Source organism: Coregonus clupeaformis, chromosome 16 (assembly GCF_020615455.1).
Source record: "Coregonus clupeaformis isolate EN_2021a chromosome 16, ASM2061545v1, whole genome shotgun sequence".
NCBI lineage: Eukaryota > Metazoa > Chordata > Actinopteri > Salmoniformes > Salmonidae > Coregonus > Coregonus clupeaformis.
In genome coordinates this window covers 3,538,845-3,559,704 of record NC_059207.1, presented here as the reverse complement: position 1 = coordinate 3,559,704, position 20,860 = coordinate 3,538,845, and the positions used below count along the sequence as shown (strand labels likewise).

The window sequence follows — 20,860 nt, the reverse complement described above, 5'->3', positions numbered from 1 at the left end:
ACGAAATGCTCTGAGACCAGGTTGCAGCAACTCTGGACATGTGTTGGTAGTACCCAACTCCCTAACTACCATCAGGTTGCTAATAGCCTGGTACTCAGGGCTCTATTGTCCCCTCTAACCACGCTGACATCAATGCAAGGGCGCAACTTTCACTGGGGACCGGGGGCACATGACCCCCCACATTCTAAAAAATGTTTGTCCCCCCCAGTTTTATAATTGCTCTGTGATACAAAACGCGGCACCGGTGTGCTTTAGGACCGTGTGGATGCCTCCGAGCGGTCGGGTAGGCTGTATTCCGGTTTTAGCCGGCTGGATTTAGGACCGCATTGGACACCACAGAGCATGCGGACAGGCTGCGTGAAGGCAAAGCTTCTGAAAGGCTGGCTTATAGGACCAGCACAGGAGAGATGATCAGGTGCAGCTGCTGTCTGTGTTGCGCTTTTTCTCCGAGTTGTAAAAGCAAGCAGAGCAGAAACTGGCTACTCTTTAGTTGACTGATCTAGCTGGCAAGGTAACTGCTGTTTGGCAGAACATTTTTATTTATTCCCAGTGCTGAGCTAGTAGTTTAACTGACATGTTATGTTAGCCAATGTTTCATCCCCTCTCGACTGAAGTTAATGAACTACTAGCAGCTAGTTAGCTAGCTAGTAGCTACCACAGCCAGTTCGGCTCTAGCTAGCCTCTAGCTATCTGTCAGGTAGCAGTATCTAACAGCTGTTGTGAGTATGGAAATGTTTTATAGCCTTTGTTTCGTCCCGTTTCAATAGAAGTACATTTGATGATGTACCGTTAGCTAGAGCTAGCCAAAAGTTGGCTAACGTTAGCTAGCTAGCGCACTAACTTTAGCTATTATTTTTGCCTCAATCACACTAGACCTGAATCAAACGATTTAACCAGCGTTTTCTTCAATGTAATGTGAGTTTTTATTAGTCAGTATAGCAACGTAACGTTATTGATCTGTCAGTTTCCCTAGCTAATTCCCTACTTTTCACACTGACACGTTATAAACAGCTCTACCGGCTTCAATGTCATGGTACACAGTCAGTACACAACACTATACTCATCATGTCTTAGCAGGATCAGATGGGGACAGGTGTCCCAGCAGGGTCAGACAGCCAGGGAAGACCAGTCTACGGAGCTCAGGTGAATTTTGCATTATAACAATCAGTGAATGGATACAAAGTTCCATCTAGGCTACAGTCTGGGATCTGGGAATAATGGTCATTTCCATTATTGAACCATTGATTCTATTCTTGGATAATATAATGTATAAATGTACACCAAGGTAATTATTTGTCATGCCTCATCTGAGCAGGATCAGATGGTGACAGGGGTCTCATCAGGGTCAGGCAGCCAGGGAAGTCTGTGAGGTGAACTTTTGCAGATACAACACTTTATTCTCTCTGTGCAGCAAACACTGGACAAGCAAGAAGCTTCAAAGATTGAAACTATTTTTAAGGCAGTCTGACAAATCTCTAAAGTTGATTTCCAAACTGTATCAAGGGTTGACAGTGGCTTTTCCCGATGACACAAAACATGTCAAACAATATGATAACAGTATGTTAGAATGCCCAGTCATGTTTATATAATCTCAGAGATAAATTACAGCAGTTTAAGACCATCCATAAAACATACTATATGCCAGTTAAACTGATTATCATGCACTCAGAAATGTCTTCTTTTTTTTTTACATTCTTCTGCTGGAGGTGTAAAACATAAAAGGGGATATACACTGTGTGCACAATTATTAGGCAAGTTGTATGTTTGAGGATTACTTTTATTATTGGACAACTACAGTGCTCTCAGTCAATCCAAAATGTTAATAAACCTCAAACCTGAATATTTAAGAAAGTAAAAGTGAGGATTTGGCTTTCTTTGGAGAATATCTATGTGTGCACAATTATTGGGCAACTATTAGTGTGCAGAATTATTATGCAACTAAATGAAAAACGAAAAGTTCCCCATCTCACTTGTTTATTTTCATCTGTTAAAGTGAGAATAATAAATAAACAACTCAACATTTACAAATAAACATTTCTGACATAAAAAAGTATAATAATCTGTGACCAATATAGCCACCCTTCTTTTCAATAACAGTTATAAGCCTTCCATCCATGGAGTCTGTCAATTTCTTGATCTGTTGACAATCAACTTTTTGTGCAGCAGCAACCACAGCCTCCCGGACACTGGTCAGAGAAGTGTACTGTTTTCCTTCACCGTAAATCGACCGTTTAAGAAGGGACCACAAGTTCTCAATAGGGTTTAGGTCAGGTGAGGAAGGGGCCATGTCATTATTCTTTCATCTTTAAGGCCTTTACTGGTTAGCTACGCAGTGGAGTACTTCGATGCATGCGATGGAGCATTGTCCTGCATAAAAATCATGGTCTTCTTGAAAGATGCAGACTTTTTCCCCTGTACCACTGCTTGAAGAAAAAAAAACTGGCAGTAGGTTTGGGAGTTGAGTTTGAGTCTATCTTCAACCTGAAAAGGTCCAACTAGCTCATCTTTAATAATACCAGCCCATACCAGTACCCCACCTCCACCTTGCTAGTGTCTGAGTCGAAGTGGAGCTCCGTGCCCGTTACTGATCCAGCCACGGGCCCATCCATCTGGTCCGTCAAGAGTCACTCATCTCATCAGTCCATAAAACCTTTGAAAAATCTGTCTTCAGATATTTCTTGGCCCAGTCTTGACGTTTCAACTTATGTGTCTTGTTCAGTGGTGGTCGGGTTTCAGCCTTCCTTACCTTGGCGATGTCTCTGAGCACTGAACACCTTGTACTTCTGGGCACTCCAGGTAGGTTGCAGTTCTGGAATTTGACAGCACTGGAGGATAATGGGTTCCTGGTAGCTTCACGTTTGATTCTTCTCAAATCTTTGGCAGTTAATTTGGGTCTTTTTTTCTCTCAACACGGTTCTTGCGACCCTGTTGACTATTTGCAACAAAACGTTTGATGGTTCTGTGATCACGCCCCAATATCTTAGCAATTTCAAGAGTGCTGCATCCCTCTGAAATACTTTTTGACTTTTCAGAGTCAGTTAAATCTATTTTTTGGCCCATTTTGCCTGAGGAAAAGAAGCTGCCTAATAATTATACACACCTTGATATAGGGTGTTGAGCTCCTTAGGCCACACCCTCCCTCATTACACAAATACACATCACCTGATATGCTTCAATCCAATAAGCATTCCAGTTTATACAGCTTGGGAGTTGGGAAATATGCATAATAATGATGATATGGTCAAAATACTGACTTGCCTAATAATTGTGCACACAGTGTATTTGCATATGTTATAGTATTGTGAAGGCTGGCAGAATTATGTCAAAGAGTTTGCTTTTATCTCAGCAGGTCTACAGATTCTCCCTGTTTTTGTTTGCTTGGAAACGCTGATACTGCAGACTTATCAGAAAAAACTGTGTAACCTAGCATTTACAGCAGCTAAGAAATGCATTGCCATTAATTGGAAGGTTCGTTATCCTCCCACAATGTCACAATGGATGGCAAAATGCCAAGTTATGTATAACTAGATTTGATTTATTACAAGATTAAGGGTATACTGTGCAACTTTCATAAGGTCTGGATTTCTTATATGGAATACTGTACGAGACTACAGCTGAGTGGGGTGTGTTCGGTTGTAAAAAAAAGTAACTCTACAATACTATTAGGCCTATGATATTAATTATATGGTGGATGTACTGTTTCTGTGTGTTAATGTGTCGGAGGTGAATGTGTGTTTTTATTAAACTTTTTATTTCCAAACATTTCCAGAGACATCATTTTAAAAAAATAAGATGGGAAGGAAGTTGTTTTGTGGAGAGAGTTTAGTTATTGACAAGACTGGTGGGGGTACTTTATTTGTAAGAGTTGTTCATTTGTTAGGCTATTGGTTAAAGGTGCAACACAATATTGATTATTGAAATATAATTGATATAGTTTAGTTCTTATCAATCACTTAGACATATTTAATAACGGTCTCTTACCTAGCTTGATGACTGTCGGCATTTTTGCTTACTTTTTGTTGTACTAAATAGAGACGGCTAGAAAGGCCACGGGTCATATTAGATTGTGTAGAAATTCAAGAAATTATCTTTAGATACCCAAAAAGTGGGAGGACCCTCAGATCCCCCACAAAGTTATGTCCCCCCCACTTCTAAAACCAAAGTTGCGCCTCTGCATCAATGCAAATGCAATCGAAAAACACATAATCAAAACAGTATCGCGCTTTTAAAAAACTCACCTCACAGTGATTCTTCAAATTGAAGAAAGAAGTTCAACAGATTGAAACTAAGTGGAAAACATGGTCGTTGTGGATGTTGTTTTATAGCCTAACAACGAAATGCACAGTGCAGGTAGCTTAGTGGTTAAGAGCGTTGTGCCAGTAACCGAAAAGTCGCTGGTTCTAATCCCCGAGCTGACTAGGTGAAACATTTGTCGATGTGCCCTTGAGCAAGGCACTTAAACCTAATTGCTCCTGTAAGTCTGCTAAATGACAAAAATGTAATGCATTCTAAGCATCATATAGAACGGTTTTCATGATCTATCTGGCTTTAACCCCGCGGAAATCGACTGTGCCACAAAAGCATGCTCCAGTGGCTGAGTCGATATCTGTGCTTATAAACCAGGATCGCTACAATAATACAAATTATTGTTCACAAAAAAAACATACGAACCTATTCTACATAGTTGTATCTCTGGTGTGAATCGCAGCAGTCTCCGTAGCCGATCATTCTCCTCCTGGTACTCCGCTACAGCTTTCTCAACTGCCTCGAAAATCTCCACAGCAGCAGACGTTGTTAAACGCTCATTTAAAAACACACGCAACAACTGTAGTTTAGACATTTTTCAGTGGATCGAGAGTTGGGTAGCCTATTCAGGTCAGTATGTAAATAATATTTGCTTCAGTCAGTGTGTCTTTCTTTTGTCTACACAAGGAATGCAAAATCGAAAGTCGCCTCCTACTTCGGAGGAAGGGCTATGGTTAGCTTGAAGTCTCGCGATAGTTCCTTGGTGAACGTATCATGGCGGCATGTTGTGTTTACAAATTCGCTGCATGACTTCGTGACTGCTGCTATCCAAGTCCAGTGTGCATGATACGTTATTGTCATTCGAATACCCAATTTGAGTAAAGAAGAGTTTCGACTTTGCCGAAGAGGCTGTGAAACCTAATAGAGAAACCGCGAGACAGACCAAACAGGTAGCTAACTAACGTTAGCATCGCTAGCTGTCCATCTGTAACTAATGTAGCTAGTTAGCTAATTGCTAAACTAGCCGCAATTTAACGAGCCCAGCATTGAATATCATTCGAACAAGACTGATGGTATAATTTTGTCGATATTGTGATGGAGTGCTGAATGATTGGTGATATGTTCATGTTAGCTACCTAGATTGGTTTTATTTACGTGTTTCAATGATGTAGTGTGTTCGCATTCAATGTATCCCTTCCATCCCTTCTACCCCTCCAGTGTCCCGTGGGTGCTGTGATGACCACACCCTCCCCCAGACTGAGACATCTACAGTGCAGGAAGAAGCACCCACCACACAAACGTCTGACACAGGCAGACCACGAGGGAGCCAGGATATACAACTAAGCACTGTGACACCAGGGGAAAGAAGATTTGAGAGGAAGCATTGAAGGATAGGACGAAAGAGTGATCGAGAGAGCGATGTCTGGTCCAGTAGAGAGGGGTGAAAGTGGGGGTGTGGCAGGCGTTGGGCGGGAGGCGGAAAGCGAGCCTCCTCAATCAGCTCTACCTCTATCCCAGGGTGAGAGCTTGGAACTGGGGGAGAATAAAGAAGAAGAGGCCCCTCCAGCGGCTAAGCAGCCCAGGCTCAGTGGAGAGGGGTTGGGGCTGAGTCTCAGCCTGGACCCCCCTGATACACATGGAGGACCCATAGAACAGGCAGGAGTGGGGCAGGAAGACTTGGCTGTACTGACCCATAATGGAGGTAAAGTATTTAGTTACCAGTTGTTGTATTTCAATAAAAGCTACTTTCACTAGTATGCATCTATCTCTAAATATTCTAAGTCAATGCTGATCATATGTGTGATTCACATTCCTTGTAAAAAATAAAAAGCCAGAAGACAGGGAACATAGCCTCGATCTTGACTTAATGGTATAATAGTATTTAACTCATAATGTTTATCCATATCTCTTACAGAGGCCACCCAGCCAGGTGAGATGGAAGGAGGAGAAGAAGACGTGGGAGCCAAAGAAGTAGAATGCCATGAGAATGGAGGTCCTCGTGAGGATCATGCCACGAGAGAGGGAGGAGAGGAGAAGGTGGAAGAGGGGGAACAGGAGAGCTCAGCTGAAACCCCCAGTGAAGGACAAAAGTATGTGAAGCATTTTAGGATTATTCTAGGTAAATAATTTAGAAACTAATAAATTAAGCACACAGAGATTTGAGGTTTGAAGAGACATTTCAGCTGTGTTATTTGGATGCCCAAACCTTTAAATTATCCGTCCATTGTTTTGTTTGTCCTCATCTATGTATTTCTCATGTACTGCGGCCTACTCTTATCCCCCCTCTCCTATCTGCAGCCTGGGTCTCGATTTCAGCCAGAACCCCCAGATGCTGACTGGTTCCTGGGCTGAGTACTCCAGCCTCCCTGAGAACTACCTCAAGGGCTGCAAATGGTAACTGATTACATGGCTTTAGCATCAATTTTGCTTTAAAGGCTATAAAACAGGGTATCTGAAGAAGTAACTCTTTGTTAATTCTCCAGGGCCCCAGACGGCTTGTGCATCCTGACCAACAGTGCAGACAACGTGCTGCGTGTCTACAACCTCCCCCCTGAGATCTACAGTTACAACTGGGACCTGCTCACTGAGATGGTGAGGCTCCAGGGATTTAATTCACTAGAAAGGGAACGAAACGGGGAGGGATCTACCTGAATTTGTCCAATAGAAACGCTTGTTTTCGTTGCAAATTGTTTTCTGTTGCAAAACTTTTTGCTTAATGAATACACCACAGGGTAACTGACTAAAACGGCTAGGTTCCCCTTGGAGATCAACACAGTATTTGTGTCATGTCTCCCCTTCCCTCCAGAGTCCAGTGCTGAAGATGGCAGAAGGGGACACCATCTATGACTACTGCTGGTACCCCAAGATGAGCTCCCTGGATCCTGACTCCTGCTTGTGAGTTCAATCAATCAAACGTTATTCATAAAGCCCTTTTTACGTCAACAGTTGTTACAAAGTGCTTTAAAAAATGGAATCCGCTGTAGGGGTAACAGCGCCACTGTCCGTCCCACTTCCGTTGTTTTGTTTTTTGTTGACGAAGCAGAGATGGGGAAACGTCGCGCATCGTGGTAAAAAAATAATCTGTACATATGCTGCTGTTCTATCACACGTGCAATGATGTCTGAGGGGGAAAAAACAGTGTTTGCAGTAACTTCTTTGTTGTAATATTGCAAACGGCCGTGGCAGTTTCACCATTTTAAAGCTGTGATACGTGATGGGTGTAACAGTGCCACTGGCCGCCCCAGGCGCATTTGTTATTGTTTTTGTTTTGAGGTAATGAACATCCAGCATGTAGTACATACTCTGCTGTTCTATCGCGTATGCAATGATGTGCATTGATGTCCGAGGGGGGGAAAAACGGTGTTCGTTGTTTGAAATAACGTCTTTGTTGTTGCAATATCGATAACGGACGTGGCAGTTTCATCGCTATGGAGTCCAGCTTTAATGATTCCAGCTTTAAAGGGAAACTTCAAAATTGTTCCACTTTGTATTAATCATCTCCAGCACCACCCCAACATCAACATATGTGAAAATGGTTTTATTGTTTAAAAAGATAGAGGAAGATAAGTGTTTCCAATTTTTCTTTATTTGTACTATTTTCTTAATTGTAGAATAATAATGAAGACATCATAACTATGAAATAAGGCATATGGAATCATGTAGTAACCCAAAAAGTGTTAATCAAATCTAAATATATTTTATATTTGAGATTCTTCAAAGTAGCCACCCTTTGCCTTGATGACAGCTTTGCACACTGTTGGCATTCTCACAACCAGCTTCATGAGGTAGTCACCTGGAATGCATTTCAATTAACAGGTGTGCCTTATTAAAAGTTAATTAGTGGAATTTCTTTCCTTCTTAATGCATTTGAGCCAATCAGTTGTATTGTGACAATGTAGGAGTGGTATTTGGTAAAAGACCAAGTCCATATTATGGCAAGAACAGCTCAAATAAGCAAAGAGAAACAACAGTCCATCATTACTTTAAGACATGAAGGTCAGTCAAATTTCAAGAACTTTGAAGGTTTCTTAAAGTGCAGTCGCAAAAACCATCAAGCGCTGTGATGAAACTGGCTCTCATGAGGACCGCTACAGGAAAGTAAGACCCAGAGTTACCTCTGCTGCATAGGATAAGTTCATTAGAGTTAACTGCACCTCAGATTGCAGCCCAAATAAATGCTTCACAGAGTTCAAGTAACAGACACATCTCAACATCAACTGGTCAGAGGAGACTGCGTGAATCAGGCCTTCATGGTCGAATTGCTGCAAAGAAATCACTACTAAAGGACACCAATAAGAAGAAGAGACTTGCTTGGGCCAAGAAACACGAGCAATGGACATTAGACCGGTGGAAATCTGTCCTTTGGTCTGATGAGTCCAAGAGATTTTTGGTTCCAACCGCCGCAGAGTAGGTGAACGGATGATCTCCGCATGTGTGGTTCCCACCGTGAAGCATGGAGGAGGAGGTGTGGGGGTGCTTTGCTGGTGACACTGTCTGTGATTTATTTAGAATTCAAGGCACACTTCACCAGCATGGCTACCACAGCATTCTGCAGCGATACGCCATCCAATCTGGGTTGCGCTTAGTGGGACTATCATTTGTTTTTCAACAGGACAACGACCAAGGAGAGTGATGGAGTGCTGCATCAGATGACCTGGCCTCCACAATCCCCCGACCTCAACCCAATTGAGATGGTTTGGGATGAGTTGGACCGCAGAGTGAAGGAAAAGCAGTCAACAAGTGCTCAGCATATGTGGGAACTCCTTCAATACTGTTGGAAAAGCATTCCTCATAATGCTGGTTGAGAGAATGCCAAGAGTGTGCGAAGCTGTCATTAAGGCAAAGGGTGGCTACTTTTAAGAATCTCAAATATAAAATATATTTTGATTTGTTTAACACTTTTTTTGGTTACTACATGATTCCGTATGTGTTATTTCATAGTTTTGATGTCTTCGCTATTATTCTACAATGCAGAAAATAGTACAAATAAAGAAAAATCCTTGAATGAGTAGGTGTGTCCAAACTTTTGACTGGTACTGTAGATTTCTCACTCATCTACACACAATACCCCATAAAGTATGAAAAATGTATGCACTCACTTAACTGTAAGTCGCTCTGGATACAAGCGTCTGCTAAATGACTAAAATATGTTTTTTAAATGACAAAGTGAAAACATGTTTTTAGAAATGTATTGAAAATGAAAAACACAATTATTCACACCCCTGAGTCAATACATGTTAGAATCAACTTTGGCAGTGATTACAGCTGTGAGTCTTTCTTTCTGGGTAAGTCTTTAAGAGCTTTGCACACCTGGATTGTACAATATTTGCACATTATTATTTAAAAAAATTATTCAAGCTCTGTCAAGTTGGTTGTTGATCATTGCTAGAAAGCCATTTTCAAGTCTTGCCATAGATTTTCAAGCTGTAGCTAGGCCACTCAGGAACATTCAATGTCGTCTTGGTAAGCAACTCCAGTGTGCATTTGTCCTTGTGTTTTAGGTTATTGTCATGCTGAAAGGTGAATTTGTCTCCCAATGTCTGTTGGAAAGCAGACTGATCCCAGGTTTTCCTCTAGGATTTTGCCTGTGCTTAGCTCTATTGTGTTTATTTTTATCCGAAAAAACTCCCTAGTCCTCGTCGATGAAAAGCATGGCCATAACATGATGCAGCTAACACTAGGGCTGCGGCGGTCATGAAATTTTGTCAGCCGGTTATTGTCATGCAAAAGACTGCCGGTCTTACGGTAATTGACCGTTAATTAACATAAACAAGTTTAGCATCTCCAGTCCTCCACACATGCAAGCCGCTGACGTGCGCTTTTGGAACAACTACATTTTAAAATAGTCTAATAAATCAATTGAATATACACCATCACAATACATCCATTATTTATTTTAGTCAGGTCTAAAGAAACATTATGATTTGAAGAAAAAGTGTTTGAGGAGAACAGAATATGAGTTAGCCTACTATATGTTATCTGGCTATGCTCAAAACCATAGGCTGTAGGCTTGTTCATTTAGCGGACAAGATATGCTTAGAAGTCCCCTGCCATTAGTTTATATTATAATTTTATAGTAAGAAGAATATAATTGTACTGAATAAAATAGAAAGGATCTTTTTCTAATTCCAGACCGAGAGTGCGCATATGAAGTGGCTATGTTCAGCGTAAAAGTGATAATTTGAAACAGGTCCTATACGCTAGATTTAGAGTTATTTGGCAACTTTAGTTGTGAATGATAGAAACCATAGAATGCCTTTAGAAATCAGAAGATATATGGGCTGCATGATGCGACTAGAAATCAGAAGATATATGGGCTGCATGATGCGACTAGAAATCAGAAGATATATGGGCTGCATGATGCGACTAGAAATCAGAAGATATATGGGCTGCATGATGCGCCTAGAAATCAAAAGATATATGGGCTGCATGATGCGCCTAGAAATCAGAAGATATATGGGCTGCATGATGCGACTAGAAATCAGAAGATATATGGGCTGCATGATGCGCCTAGAAATCAAAAGATATATGGGCTGCATGATGCGACTAGAAATCAAAAGATATATGGGCTGCATGATGCGACTAGAAATCAGAAGATATATGGGCTGCATGATGCGCCTAGAAATCAAAAGATATATGGGCTGCATGATGCGCCTAGAAATCAAAAGATATATGGGCTGCATGATGCGCCTAGAAATCAGAAGATATATGGGCTGCATGATGCGACTAGAAATCAAAAGATATATGGGCTGCATGATGCGCCTAGAAATCAAAAGATATATATGGGCTGCATGATGCGCCTAGAAATCAAAAGATATATGGGCTGCATGATGCGCCTAGAAATCAAAAGATATATGGGCTGCATGATGCGACTAGAAATCAGAAGATATATGGGCTGCATGATGCGCCTAGAAAGCAGAAGATATATGGGCTGCATGATGCGACTAGAAATCAGAAGATATATGGGCTGCATGATGCGACTAGAAATCAGAAGATATATGGGCTGCATGATGCGACTAGAAATCAGAAGATATATGGGCTGCATGATGCGACTAGAAATCAGAAGATATATGGGCTGCATGATGCGACTAGAAATCAGAAGATATATGGGCTGCATGATGCGACTAGAAATCAGAAGATATATGGGCTGCATGATGCGACTAGAAATCAGAAGATATATGGGCTGCATGATGCGACTATAGGCTGTTGATGATTTGAGAAAGTTGCAAAAATAGCTTATGCTCTGTTTGTCTCAGGCTGCACACGCTGTTCTCTCATCAAGTGATCATATTTTCACCCATCAGACTGTCAATTTAATCTTGTAAATATGTAAAGAAAAATAATAATAATTAGTTGTGATTTTAGAATGGCCCATTATCAAATGTGGGCAGTGGCAAAATAAAAAATAAATGTCATTCGTATGCACTCGAATAGCGGATGGAGGCCACATTCTCGCCGGTTCGTTTCACTCATGGCAGGTAGGCTATTCCGCCCAAACGCCTTATGCCATGGGCTCTCCAACCTTGTTCCTGTAGCTACCAAGTGAAATCTTTTCGGGAACATCCATAGTAACATGTTTTCCCAATAAAACATATTTCATTAAACTGTTACCAGCCCCTCTCTCTGCATGCTGGAAAAAGGAATGAAGGAGAAAGGGGAGGAGATGGAAACACACGGTGGCGAGATATTATGTAGCTTAAGGTAATGTGTCAGCCTATTAATTATGAAAATATAAAAAATGCAATATTACTAGGGTATTCAAAATCAAATACAAATTCACTATAATTGTAGGCAAACTGAATTTGTTTAATTTAGGCTAGACCAATATGTACCAAAGATATCTTAAATCAGTACTTTTTAAAAATGTTTTTTTTGCTGTGTGTAATATGCGGTAGGCTATGTGCTGTATAACTGCACAATCATTACATTAATTCAGGGGTTTTGTCATGCTTGGGCATTTCATATTATTCTGTATGTAAATCCGAGAACACTCCATTTAGTATGACGTTTCGTATGGTATGTATTAAATTGTGGATGTCCCTGACCCATTTCGTAGGATATGTTATGAATTACAATTAGTTTATTATATGTAACGAATTTGCAAACGCACAATATGTTATGAATATGCAAAACATATGATATGTTACGAATTCTGGCTAGCTGGCTAACATTAGCTAGGTTAGGGGTTAGGTTAAAGGGTAATGTATGTCCAGAGTGCATAAGAGGAGATTACCATGACTCAACGGTCACTTAGAATTTTACTGCGGTCATGACTCATGACTGCCAGGGTGGTGGTAGTACAGTCACTGCAACAGCCCTAGCCACCACCATGCTTCAATATATGAAGAGTGGTACTCAGTGTTGTGTTGGATTTGCCCCAAACATAACGCTTTGTATTCAGGACATAAAGTTAATTTCTTTACCACATTTTTTTCTTTAGTGCCTTATTGCAAACAGGATGCATTCTGTACAGGCTTCCTTCTTTTCACTCTGTCATTTAGGTTAGTATTGTGGAGTAACTACAATGTTGTTGATCCATCCTTACTTGTTTTGGTCCTATCACAGCCATTAAACTCTAAACCAGTATGAACCATTAAACCAGTATGAAAATGTATGCACTCACTAACTGTAAGTCGCTCTGGATAAGAGCGTCTGCTAAATGACTAAAATGTAAATGTAACTCTTACAGTGAGGGAAAAAAGTATTTGATCCCCTGCTGATTTTGTACATTTGCCCACTGACAAAGACATGATCAGTCTATAATTTTAATGGTAGGTTTATTTGAACAGTGAGAGACAGAATAACAACAAAAAAATCCAGAAAAACGCATGTAAAAAATGTTATGAATTGATTTGCATTTTAATGAGGGAAATAAGTATTTGACCCCTCTCCAAAACATTACTTGGTAGGCAAAACCCTTGTTGGCAATCACAGAGGTCAGACGTTTCTTGTAGTTGGCCACCAGGTTTGCACACATCTCTGGAGGGATTTTGTTCCACTCCTCTTTGCAGATCTTCTCCAAGTCATTAAGGTTTCGAGGCTGACGTTTGACAACTCGAACCTTCAGCTCCCTCCACAGATTTTCTATGGGATTAAGGTCTGGAGACTGGCTAGGCCACTCCAGGACCTTAATGTGCTTCTTCTTGAGCCACTCCTTTGTTGCCTTGGCCGTGTGTTTTGGGTCATTGTCATGCTGGAATACCCATCCACGACCCATTTTCAATGCCCTGGCTGAGGGAAGGAGGTTCTCACCCAAGATTTGACGGTACATGGCCCCGTCCATCGTCCCTTTGATGCGGTGAAGTTGTCCTGTCCCCTTAGCAGAAAAACACCCCCAAAGCATAATGTTTCCACCTCCATGTTTGACGGTGGGGATGGTGTTCTTGGGGTCATAGGCAGCATTCCTCCTCCTCCAAACAAGGTGAGTTGAGTTGATGCCAAAGAGCTCCATTTTGGTCTCATCAGACCACAACACTTTCACCCAGTTCTCCTCTGAATTATTCAGATGTTCATTGGCAAACTTCAGACGGCCCTGTATATGTGCTTTCTTGAGCAGGGGGACCTTGCGTGCGCTGCAGGATTTCAGTCCTTCACGGCATAGTGTGTTACCAATTGTTTTCTTGGTGACTATGGTCCCAGCTGCCTTGAGATCATTGACTAGATCCTCACTTGTTGTTCTGGGCTGATTCCTCACCGTTCTCATGATCACTACAACTCCACGAGTTGTCGTAGCCGGCCGTGACCGGGAGACCCATAGGGCGGCGCACAATTGGCCCAGCGTCGTCCAGGGTAGGGGAGGGAATGGCCGGCAGGGATGTAGCTCAGTTGGTAGAGAATGGCGTTTGCAACGCCAGGGTTGTGGGTTCGATTCCCACGGGGGGCCAGTATGCAAAATAAAATAAAAATAATGTATGCACTCACTAACTGTAAGTCGCTCTGGATAAGAGCGTCTGCTAAATGACAAATCTAAAATGTAAATGTAAATGTGAGATCTTGCATGGAGCCCCAGGCAGAGGGAGATTGACAGTTATTTTGTGTTTCTTCCATTTGCGAATAATCGCACCAACTGTTGTCACCTTCTCACCAAGCTGCTTGGCAATGGTCTTGTAGCCCATTCCAGCCTTGTGTAGGTCTATAATCTTGTCCTTGACATCCTTGGAGAGCTCTTTGGTCTTGGCCATGGTGGAGAGTTTGGAATCTGATTGATTGATTGCTTCTGTGGACAGGTGTCTTTTATACAGGTAACAAGCTGAGATTAGGAGCACTCCCTTTAAGAGTGTGCTCCTAATCTCAGCTTGTTACCTGTATAAAAGACACCTGGGAGCCAGAAATCTTTCTGATTGAGAGGGGGTCAAATACTTATTTCCCTCATTAAAATGCAAATCAATTTATAAAATTTTTGACATGCGTTTTTCTGGATTTTTTTGTTGTTATTCTGTCTCTCACTGTTCAAATAAACCTACCATTAAAATTATAGACTGATCATTTCTTTGTCAGTGGGCAAACGTACAAAATCAGCAGGGGATCAAATACTTTTTTCCCTCACTGTATAAAGTCACCATTGGCCTCATGGTGAAATCCCAGAGAGGTTTCCTTCATTTTACATTACATTAACATTTTAGTCATTTAGCAGACGCTCTTATCCAGAGCGACACAGTTAGTGAGTGCATACATTATTATTATTTTTTTCATACTATTTTTCATACCCCCGTGGGAATCGAACCCACAACCCTGGCGTTGCAAACGCCATGCTCTACCAACTGAGCTACATCCCTGCCGGCCATTCCCTCCCCTAGACGACGCTGGGCCAATTGTGCGCCGCCCCATGGGTCTCCCGGTCACGGCCGGCTACGACAGAGCCTGGATTCGAACCAGGATCTCTAGTGGCACAGCTAGCACTGCGATGCAGTGCCTTAGACCACTGCGCCACTCGGGAGGCTCCATCCTCTCCAGCAACTGAGTTAGGAAGGACGCCTGTATCTTTGTATTGACTGGGTGTATTGATACACCATCCAAAGGGTAATTAATAACTTCACCATGCTCAAAGGGATATTCAATGTCTGCTTTTTTTTTTTTTTACTCATCTACCAATTCTGTAGGTGCCCCCCTTTGTGAGGCATGGTTGAATACTGGTTGAATACTTATTGACGATAACTCACATTTCTATGTGAATTTTTTGGGATCGCCCAAAAAGTTACATATTGCAGCTTTAACAGAACTGCTTTTAAAGGGCTGCAGATGCTTTTAAAGGGCCTTTTAAAGCACTGTAATTAATATGACACCGTCTGTGCTGTGGCAAGCTGAGATCAATGGTGCCCAGCCGTTACCGTGGAGAATGCCGCTGTTACGGGTTGGTAAGGAGGCCGCTAACAAGGCCTCCTTACCAACAGCGCGCACCGCTTAAACCCCCCCCTCCCTCACACTGCCTCCGATGGTTCCTCTCTGAAAGGTGCCCAGCGGTGGTCGTGGTCCACCCCACGAAGCGAGGGAAGCAACATATTCTCTAGACTAGAAGAACGAGGGGAATGAGAAAAAGAGAGGGGTCATGGGGTGGAAGAGAGAGAGGGACAGTACACAAGGAGTGGAGGATCAAACCGTAAACAACACGGAACAGAAAACATTTCTTCACAGCAAGAAGAAATAGAGGGAATAAGAAAAAAGAAAAGGGAGTTGACGAAAGAGAGAGGGGTCACACAGGGAGTGGAGGATAAATGACACAAGGAGATGATGATCTGAGGGCAGGACCCTGAGAGGAGCCAGGGTAACATGGACGAGGATGCTAGTCGGAGCTGACGCCCCTCCGTTATCCTTCATTGGTGTGTGTGTGTTCAGACAGCATGATGTTGACCCTGGTGGTGTTGAGGGTTACGGAGTGGAGTCAGTCAGGTGGAATGACGTGGCCCTAACGTTTCCTAAACATTTGTTCGGGGTGTCAAATGAACCATCGAAATATATGTTTATAAGACATCATTACGTCATGCTCAGGTTGACGAGGCGTACTCCTGTTTGGGGAATGTACTAAGATCTGATTGGTGGATATAGTAAGAACATGACATAATTTACAAGCGTGTGGTGAGGGTCTGTGAGGGGCAGTGGGATTCTTGGCTGTGTTTGTCCTCTTGGAGTGCTTCCGTTTATAGTCCCCCCCCCCCCCTCCCTTTTCCCCACCCCATCTCTCTTCATTTTCTCTCTCCTCTCGCTCCAGCTTTCCCTCCTCTCTCTTTCTCTCCCACTTTCCCTCCCTCCCTCTCTTTGCCAAAAGCCATGTGCTATACCCTCCTGTAGAGAGTGTAGAATGGTGTTCCTCCTTTGAATTGCTTTCTGGGCCGGCGTCCAGGCTAGCTGTGGTGTACCATTATAATAAGGGGATTCCCAACAGGCAGAACAAAGACACAGTGCCATAAGAGCACTGAGGCACCCTGGCTATTTACCTCTTGGCTAATTGAGCCTCAGTTCAGACAGTGATATTTCAGCGTTTATGTTCGGCTGTTAGGTTCCCCCTGCAGTTATGTTAGTTGAAAAGCCATACACTATGTCTGTCTGTTGATGGCTAGTTTTTGTCCATTATAAAGCAACAAACTGTTACTGAATAGATAAGAGGGGCTGAATGAAATTCAAACTGAAATAGTGAAATGCAGAGTGAAGTACTGAAATGTCCTCTCTGATGGATCTGGCACAAATCAATGTCTGTGTGTCTGTTTTTCAAGTGAGATGAAAAACGACTCTTCCTTTGTCCTGTTGTGACCACCACACTTTTTTCCTTTCTTCCTCCATAATTTCCCACAATCTCTTCTCTTTCTCTCTCCACCCCTTTTTTCTTTTAATCTTTCCACCCATCCTTGAATTCCCTCCATGTCCAATCTTTTCCTCTCCGTCCACTTGTTTCTCCAACCATCCTTCTCCATCCCTTTTTCCTCCATCTCTCACCGTCTCTCTCTCTCTCTCCTCCAGTATAGCCAGCAGCAGTCGTGATAACCCGGTCCATATCTGGGATGCGTTCTACGGGGACCTGCGTGCCAGCTTCAGACCCTACAACCATCTGGATGAGCTGACTGCAGCCCACTCCCTCTGCTTCTCCCCAGACGGGTCACAGCTCTACTGCGGCTTCGACAAGACAGTCAGGGTGTTCTACACAGACAGGCCTGGACGGGACTGCGAGGAAAGGCCCACTTTAGGTTAGTAGAGGTTTCCCAAACTCGGTCCTGGTCCCCATACCCCCCCCAGGTGCACGTTTTGGTTTTTGCCCTAGCACTACACATCTGATTGAAGTTCTCTACATATTTCTTCAATCGTTCTCTAGAGTGTAGACAGAGTAATGTCAGTTATAAACACAGGTGATTCTGGCAAGTGCAGTATTTTTCTTTCAAGTTATCAAATAATTCCAACGCAGCTGCATCAAATAATCTCAGATATGCATACCACCCTGCATCCCACTGCTGGCTTGCCTCTGAAGCTAAGCAGCGTTGGTCCTGTTTGATCTCTGGATGGGAGACCAGATGCTACTGGAAGAGGTGTTGGAGGGCCAGTAGGAGGCACTCTTTCCTCTGGTTTAAAAAAAAACCTGTATATATCCCAATGCCCCAGGGCAGTGATAGGGGACATTGCCATGTGTAGGGTGCCGTCTTTCGGAATGGATGTTAAACAGGTGTCCTGACTCTGTGGTCACTAAAGATCCAATGGCACTTATCGTAAGAGTAGGGGTGTTAACCCCAGTGTCCTGGCTAAATTCCTAATCTGGCCCTCATACCATCATGGCCACCTAATCATCCTCAGCTTCCAACTGGCTCCCCCCCCTCTCTCCCCTTTAACTATTCCCCAGGTCATTGCTGTAAAGGAGAATGTGTTCTCAGTCAACTTACCTGGTAAAATAAAAAACATATTTTCCTAGTTTTATAACCCATTAGTTATACCAGCAGTGCAAACCGAAACGGTACTTAATATGTTGATCTGAACCCATGTGGTTGCTGAGTGTGTGTTCCCTCTCCTCTCTAGTGAAGAAGCAGGGTCAGGGTCAGAGTGGAATCATCTCCTGCATGGCGTTCAGCCCGTGCCAGTCTGTGTACGCCTGTGGCTCGTACTCCCGCACCGCAGGCCTCTACTCCTGCCAGGACGGCTCTCTGCTGGCCCTGCTGCCACCCAGGCACCACGGGGGCATCACACACCTCACCTTCTCACCTGACGGACACTACCTGTACACTGGGGGTCGCAAGGTGACAGAACACAACCTCAAAGGGAGACACAGGGCTTAAAACGTTTTCCTTCTTTAAAACAGACCGCTCAGAGAGATCTGGGTAGGAGGAGCACAGTGGAGAAAGTAATGGTTCTCTAAAACACATACAGCATTCACACACTCATACCCACATTCACTATCCGTGTTATTATTGCTCTTGTAAGTCTTAAGGTGTTTGAATAATGATGATGATGATGATGATGTGTGTAGGACCCAGAGATTCTGTGCTGGGACCTGAGGGACCCGGGAAAGATTCTGTTCTCTCTGAAAAGGAATGTGGCCACCAACCAGCGGATCTACTTTGACCTGGACCCGTAAGTCTATACCCTATATCTTCTCTTCCTGTTACTCTCACAGCTAACTGCAGCCCACCAATGGCCCTGTCCCGTTCCACCATTTGAGAAACCCTTGACTTAGTACCTAATACCCTTGCACCCTTAAGTACTCTTCATATTATGCTGGTTGCTGACCATCTCTCGGTCTGTCTCTGTGTGTGTAGTTGTTTATGCTGACCGTGTGTGTGTGTGTAGGTCTGGCCGGTACTTGTTGAGTGGTGATACAGAGGGGGTGGTGTCAGTGTGGGACACCCTCACAGCTCCCCCCGATGGTAACCAGGAGCTACTGCAGCCTCACCTCCACTTCCAGGCCCATAGGGACTGCACCAATGGCATCAGGTAGGCTTTACCAATATTTTATTAACATTGTTTGAATGCTGAATCTATTTAACATACTAAACACAGATTTTTAAAAGCGGTCTCCCACTTGCTGTTTGGGGGCAGCAATGTATTTGTCATTTCAATATCTCTCTTATTTTCTCTCAATGTCGTCCACCCGTCCCATCCCTGTCCCGTCTCTCTTGTCCCTCCATTCTCCCCCTAGTGTCCACCCCTTTATGCCGTTGCTGGTGACGTCCAGCGGGCAGCGCCAGTTCCTCTCTCCAGGGGACAGTAGTGATGGAGACTCCTCCGACTCGGGCTCTGAGGGTGATGTCGTGATGTTATCACCTGCCCCAGAGGTCAGACAGGACAACGCTCTGACTGTGTGGTGGGCTGGACCACTTAGCCCAGCCAACGAGGGGGCGCAGGAGGAATCACCACCAGTGGTGGTGATTGATTGATTTTGGAGTAGCCCAACTCAAACCCCCCTCCTCTGGACTGAACCAAATGTCAAACTGCCAATATGAGAAAGTTTAGTATAATATTGGGAGGACTTATTCTGCTAAGAGTATGAAAATCAATGTATTGAGTTGAGTCCCTTGGATTCAGCGTATGACAGTTTCGAAGCCAAGGTACAAACTATTGTGAATGCTAACATGCTATTACAAATGAATGGTAACATGCTACTATGCTAGCAGGGAGCTTCCCTATTCCAAACGACATGTAATTGTAAAACCTCTCAGGTTCAGATGACCACCACAGCCAGACCAGGCCCTGTGTGTTGGAGGAGCACAGTGTACATTGTATTGTGTTGAATGTACATCAATCTACCTTCCAGTCATATGTTGCTCTAGGGGAGTGTTCTGTTTACCTCATGTTAGTGCATATAGCTCGGTCCCAGAGCAGTTGGTGTTGTCTTGCCAACTCCTTATGGTCACTGTCATACCAAACAATAACAGATTTGGGATCAGGCTATATATAGTCTGTAGTGCTGCCCAGAATAACCTAATATCGCTAGTTTATTAAGTGCCATTCAGAATCATAAGTAAGCTTTGATTTGTAAATCTTTTTTTATTGTTGTAAGTGCCAAGCTGGTGCCATGGCATCGCTATACATGCGTCAGTAAATGTATATTTTTATAAAGCCATGATGAATATTGTAGTTTCTGAATGTATTAAAATCGTTAAGCAGTTAGCATACTTGCTGTAACCACAAACAAACTGATACTGCAAACGTATTTTTATAGTGACCGAGATGACAGACCAACACAAACGTCGGTCTGTCATTTATCTATTCCTTTCCCAGCGATTCAACGTGACACCTAGCAAGTGATCCACTGCGCACAGCCGATGTTCGTGTAGTCTTAGTCCTACACTATGAGTTCTTGTGGGGGGTGTGGATAAAATTATCAACAATATTTGTATAGGGAGAACGGTTGTTTTGTTGCACAAGTGATAATGTTTGTAGAAGTAACCTACTAAATGCTTTTTTTGCAAGTTCTCCATTACTGGTTGCGGTGTAGTCTGTCTGCAAATTCAGGAAGAGACCACTAGAGGGCAAACGAACTCCTACTGGTGGATAGTGGATTATCTGTCTGTCCAAGACCAACTGTACTGAATATGGTTCGATTCACTCAGAAACCTCTAATTATTTCCCTTTTGTTTTGTCGGTATTATGCTGAAGCTGAATTGTGTCTTGTAAAAATTATGTTCTATTTTGTCTCTATATT

At 43.0% G+C, this 20,860-nt stretch overlaps 1 protein-coding gene across 1 annotated transcript; it reads left to right on the top strand.

Moving 5' to 3' along the window:
- The first annotated feature begins 5,008 nt into the window (after positions 1-5,008).
- Positions 5,009-20,638, top strand: wrap53 (WD repeat containing, antisense to TP53). The gene is made up of 11 exons (XM_041884100.2): positions 5,009-5,195; positions 5,464-5,947; positions 6,161-6,335; positions 6,544-6,639; positions 6,729-6,837; positions 7,052-7,140; positions 17,197-17,420; positions 18,238-18,455; positions 18,686-18,789; positions 19,006-19,149; positions 19,355-20,638. The coding sequence occupies exons 2-11, from the start codon at positions 5,665-5,667 to the stop codon at positions 19,590-19,592; spliced, it is 1,680 nt and encodes a 559-aa protein (XP_041740034.2). The 5' UTR covers positions 5,009-5,195; positions 5,464-5,664; the 3' UTR covers positions 19,593-20,638.
- Positions 20,639-20,860: the final 222 nt, after the last annotated feature.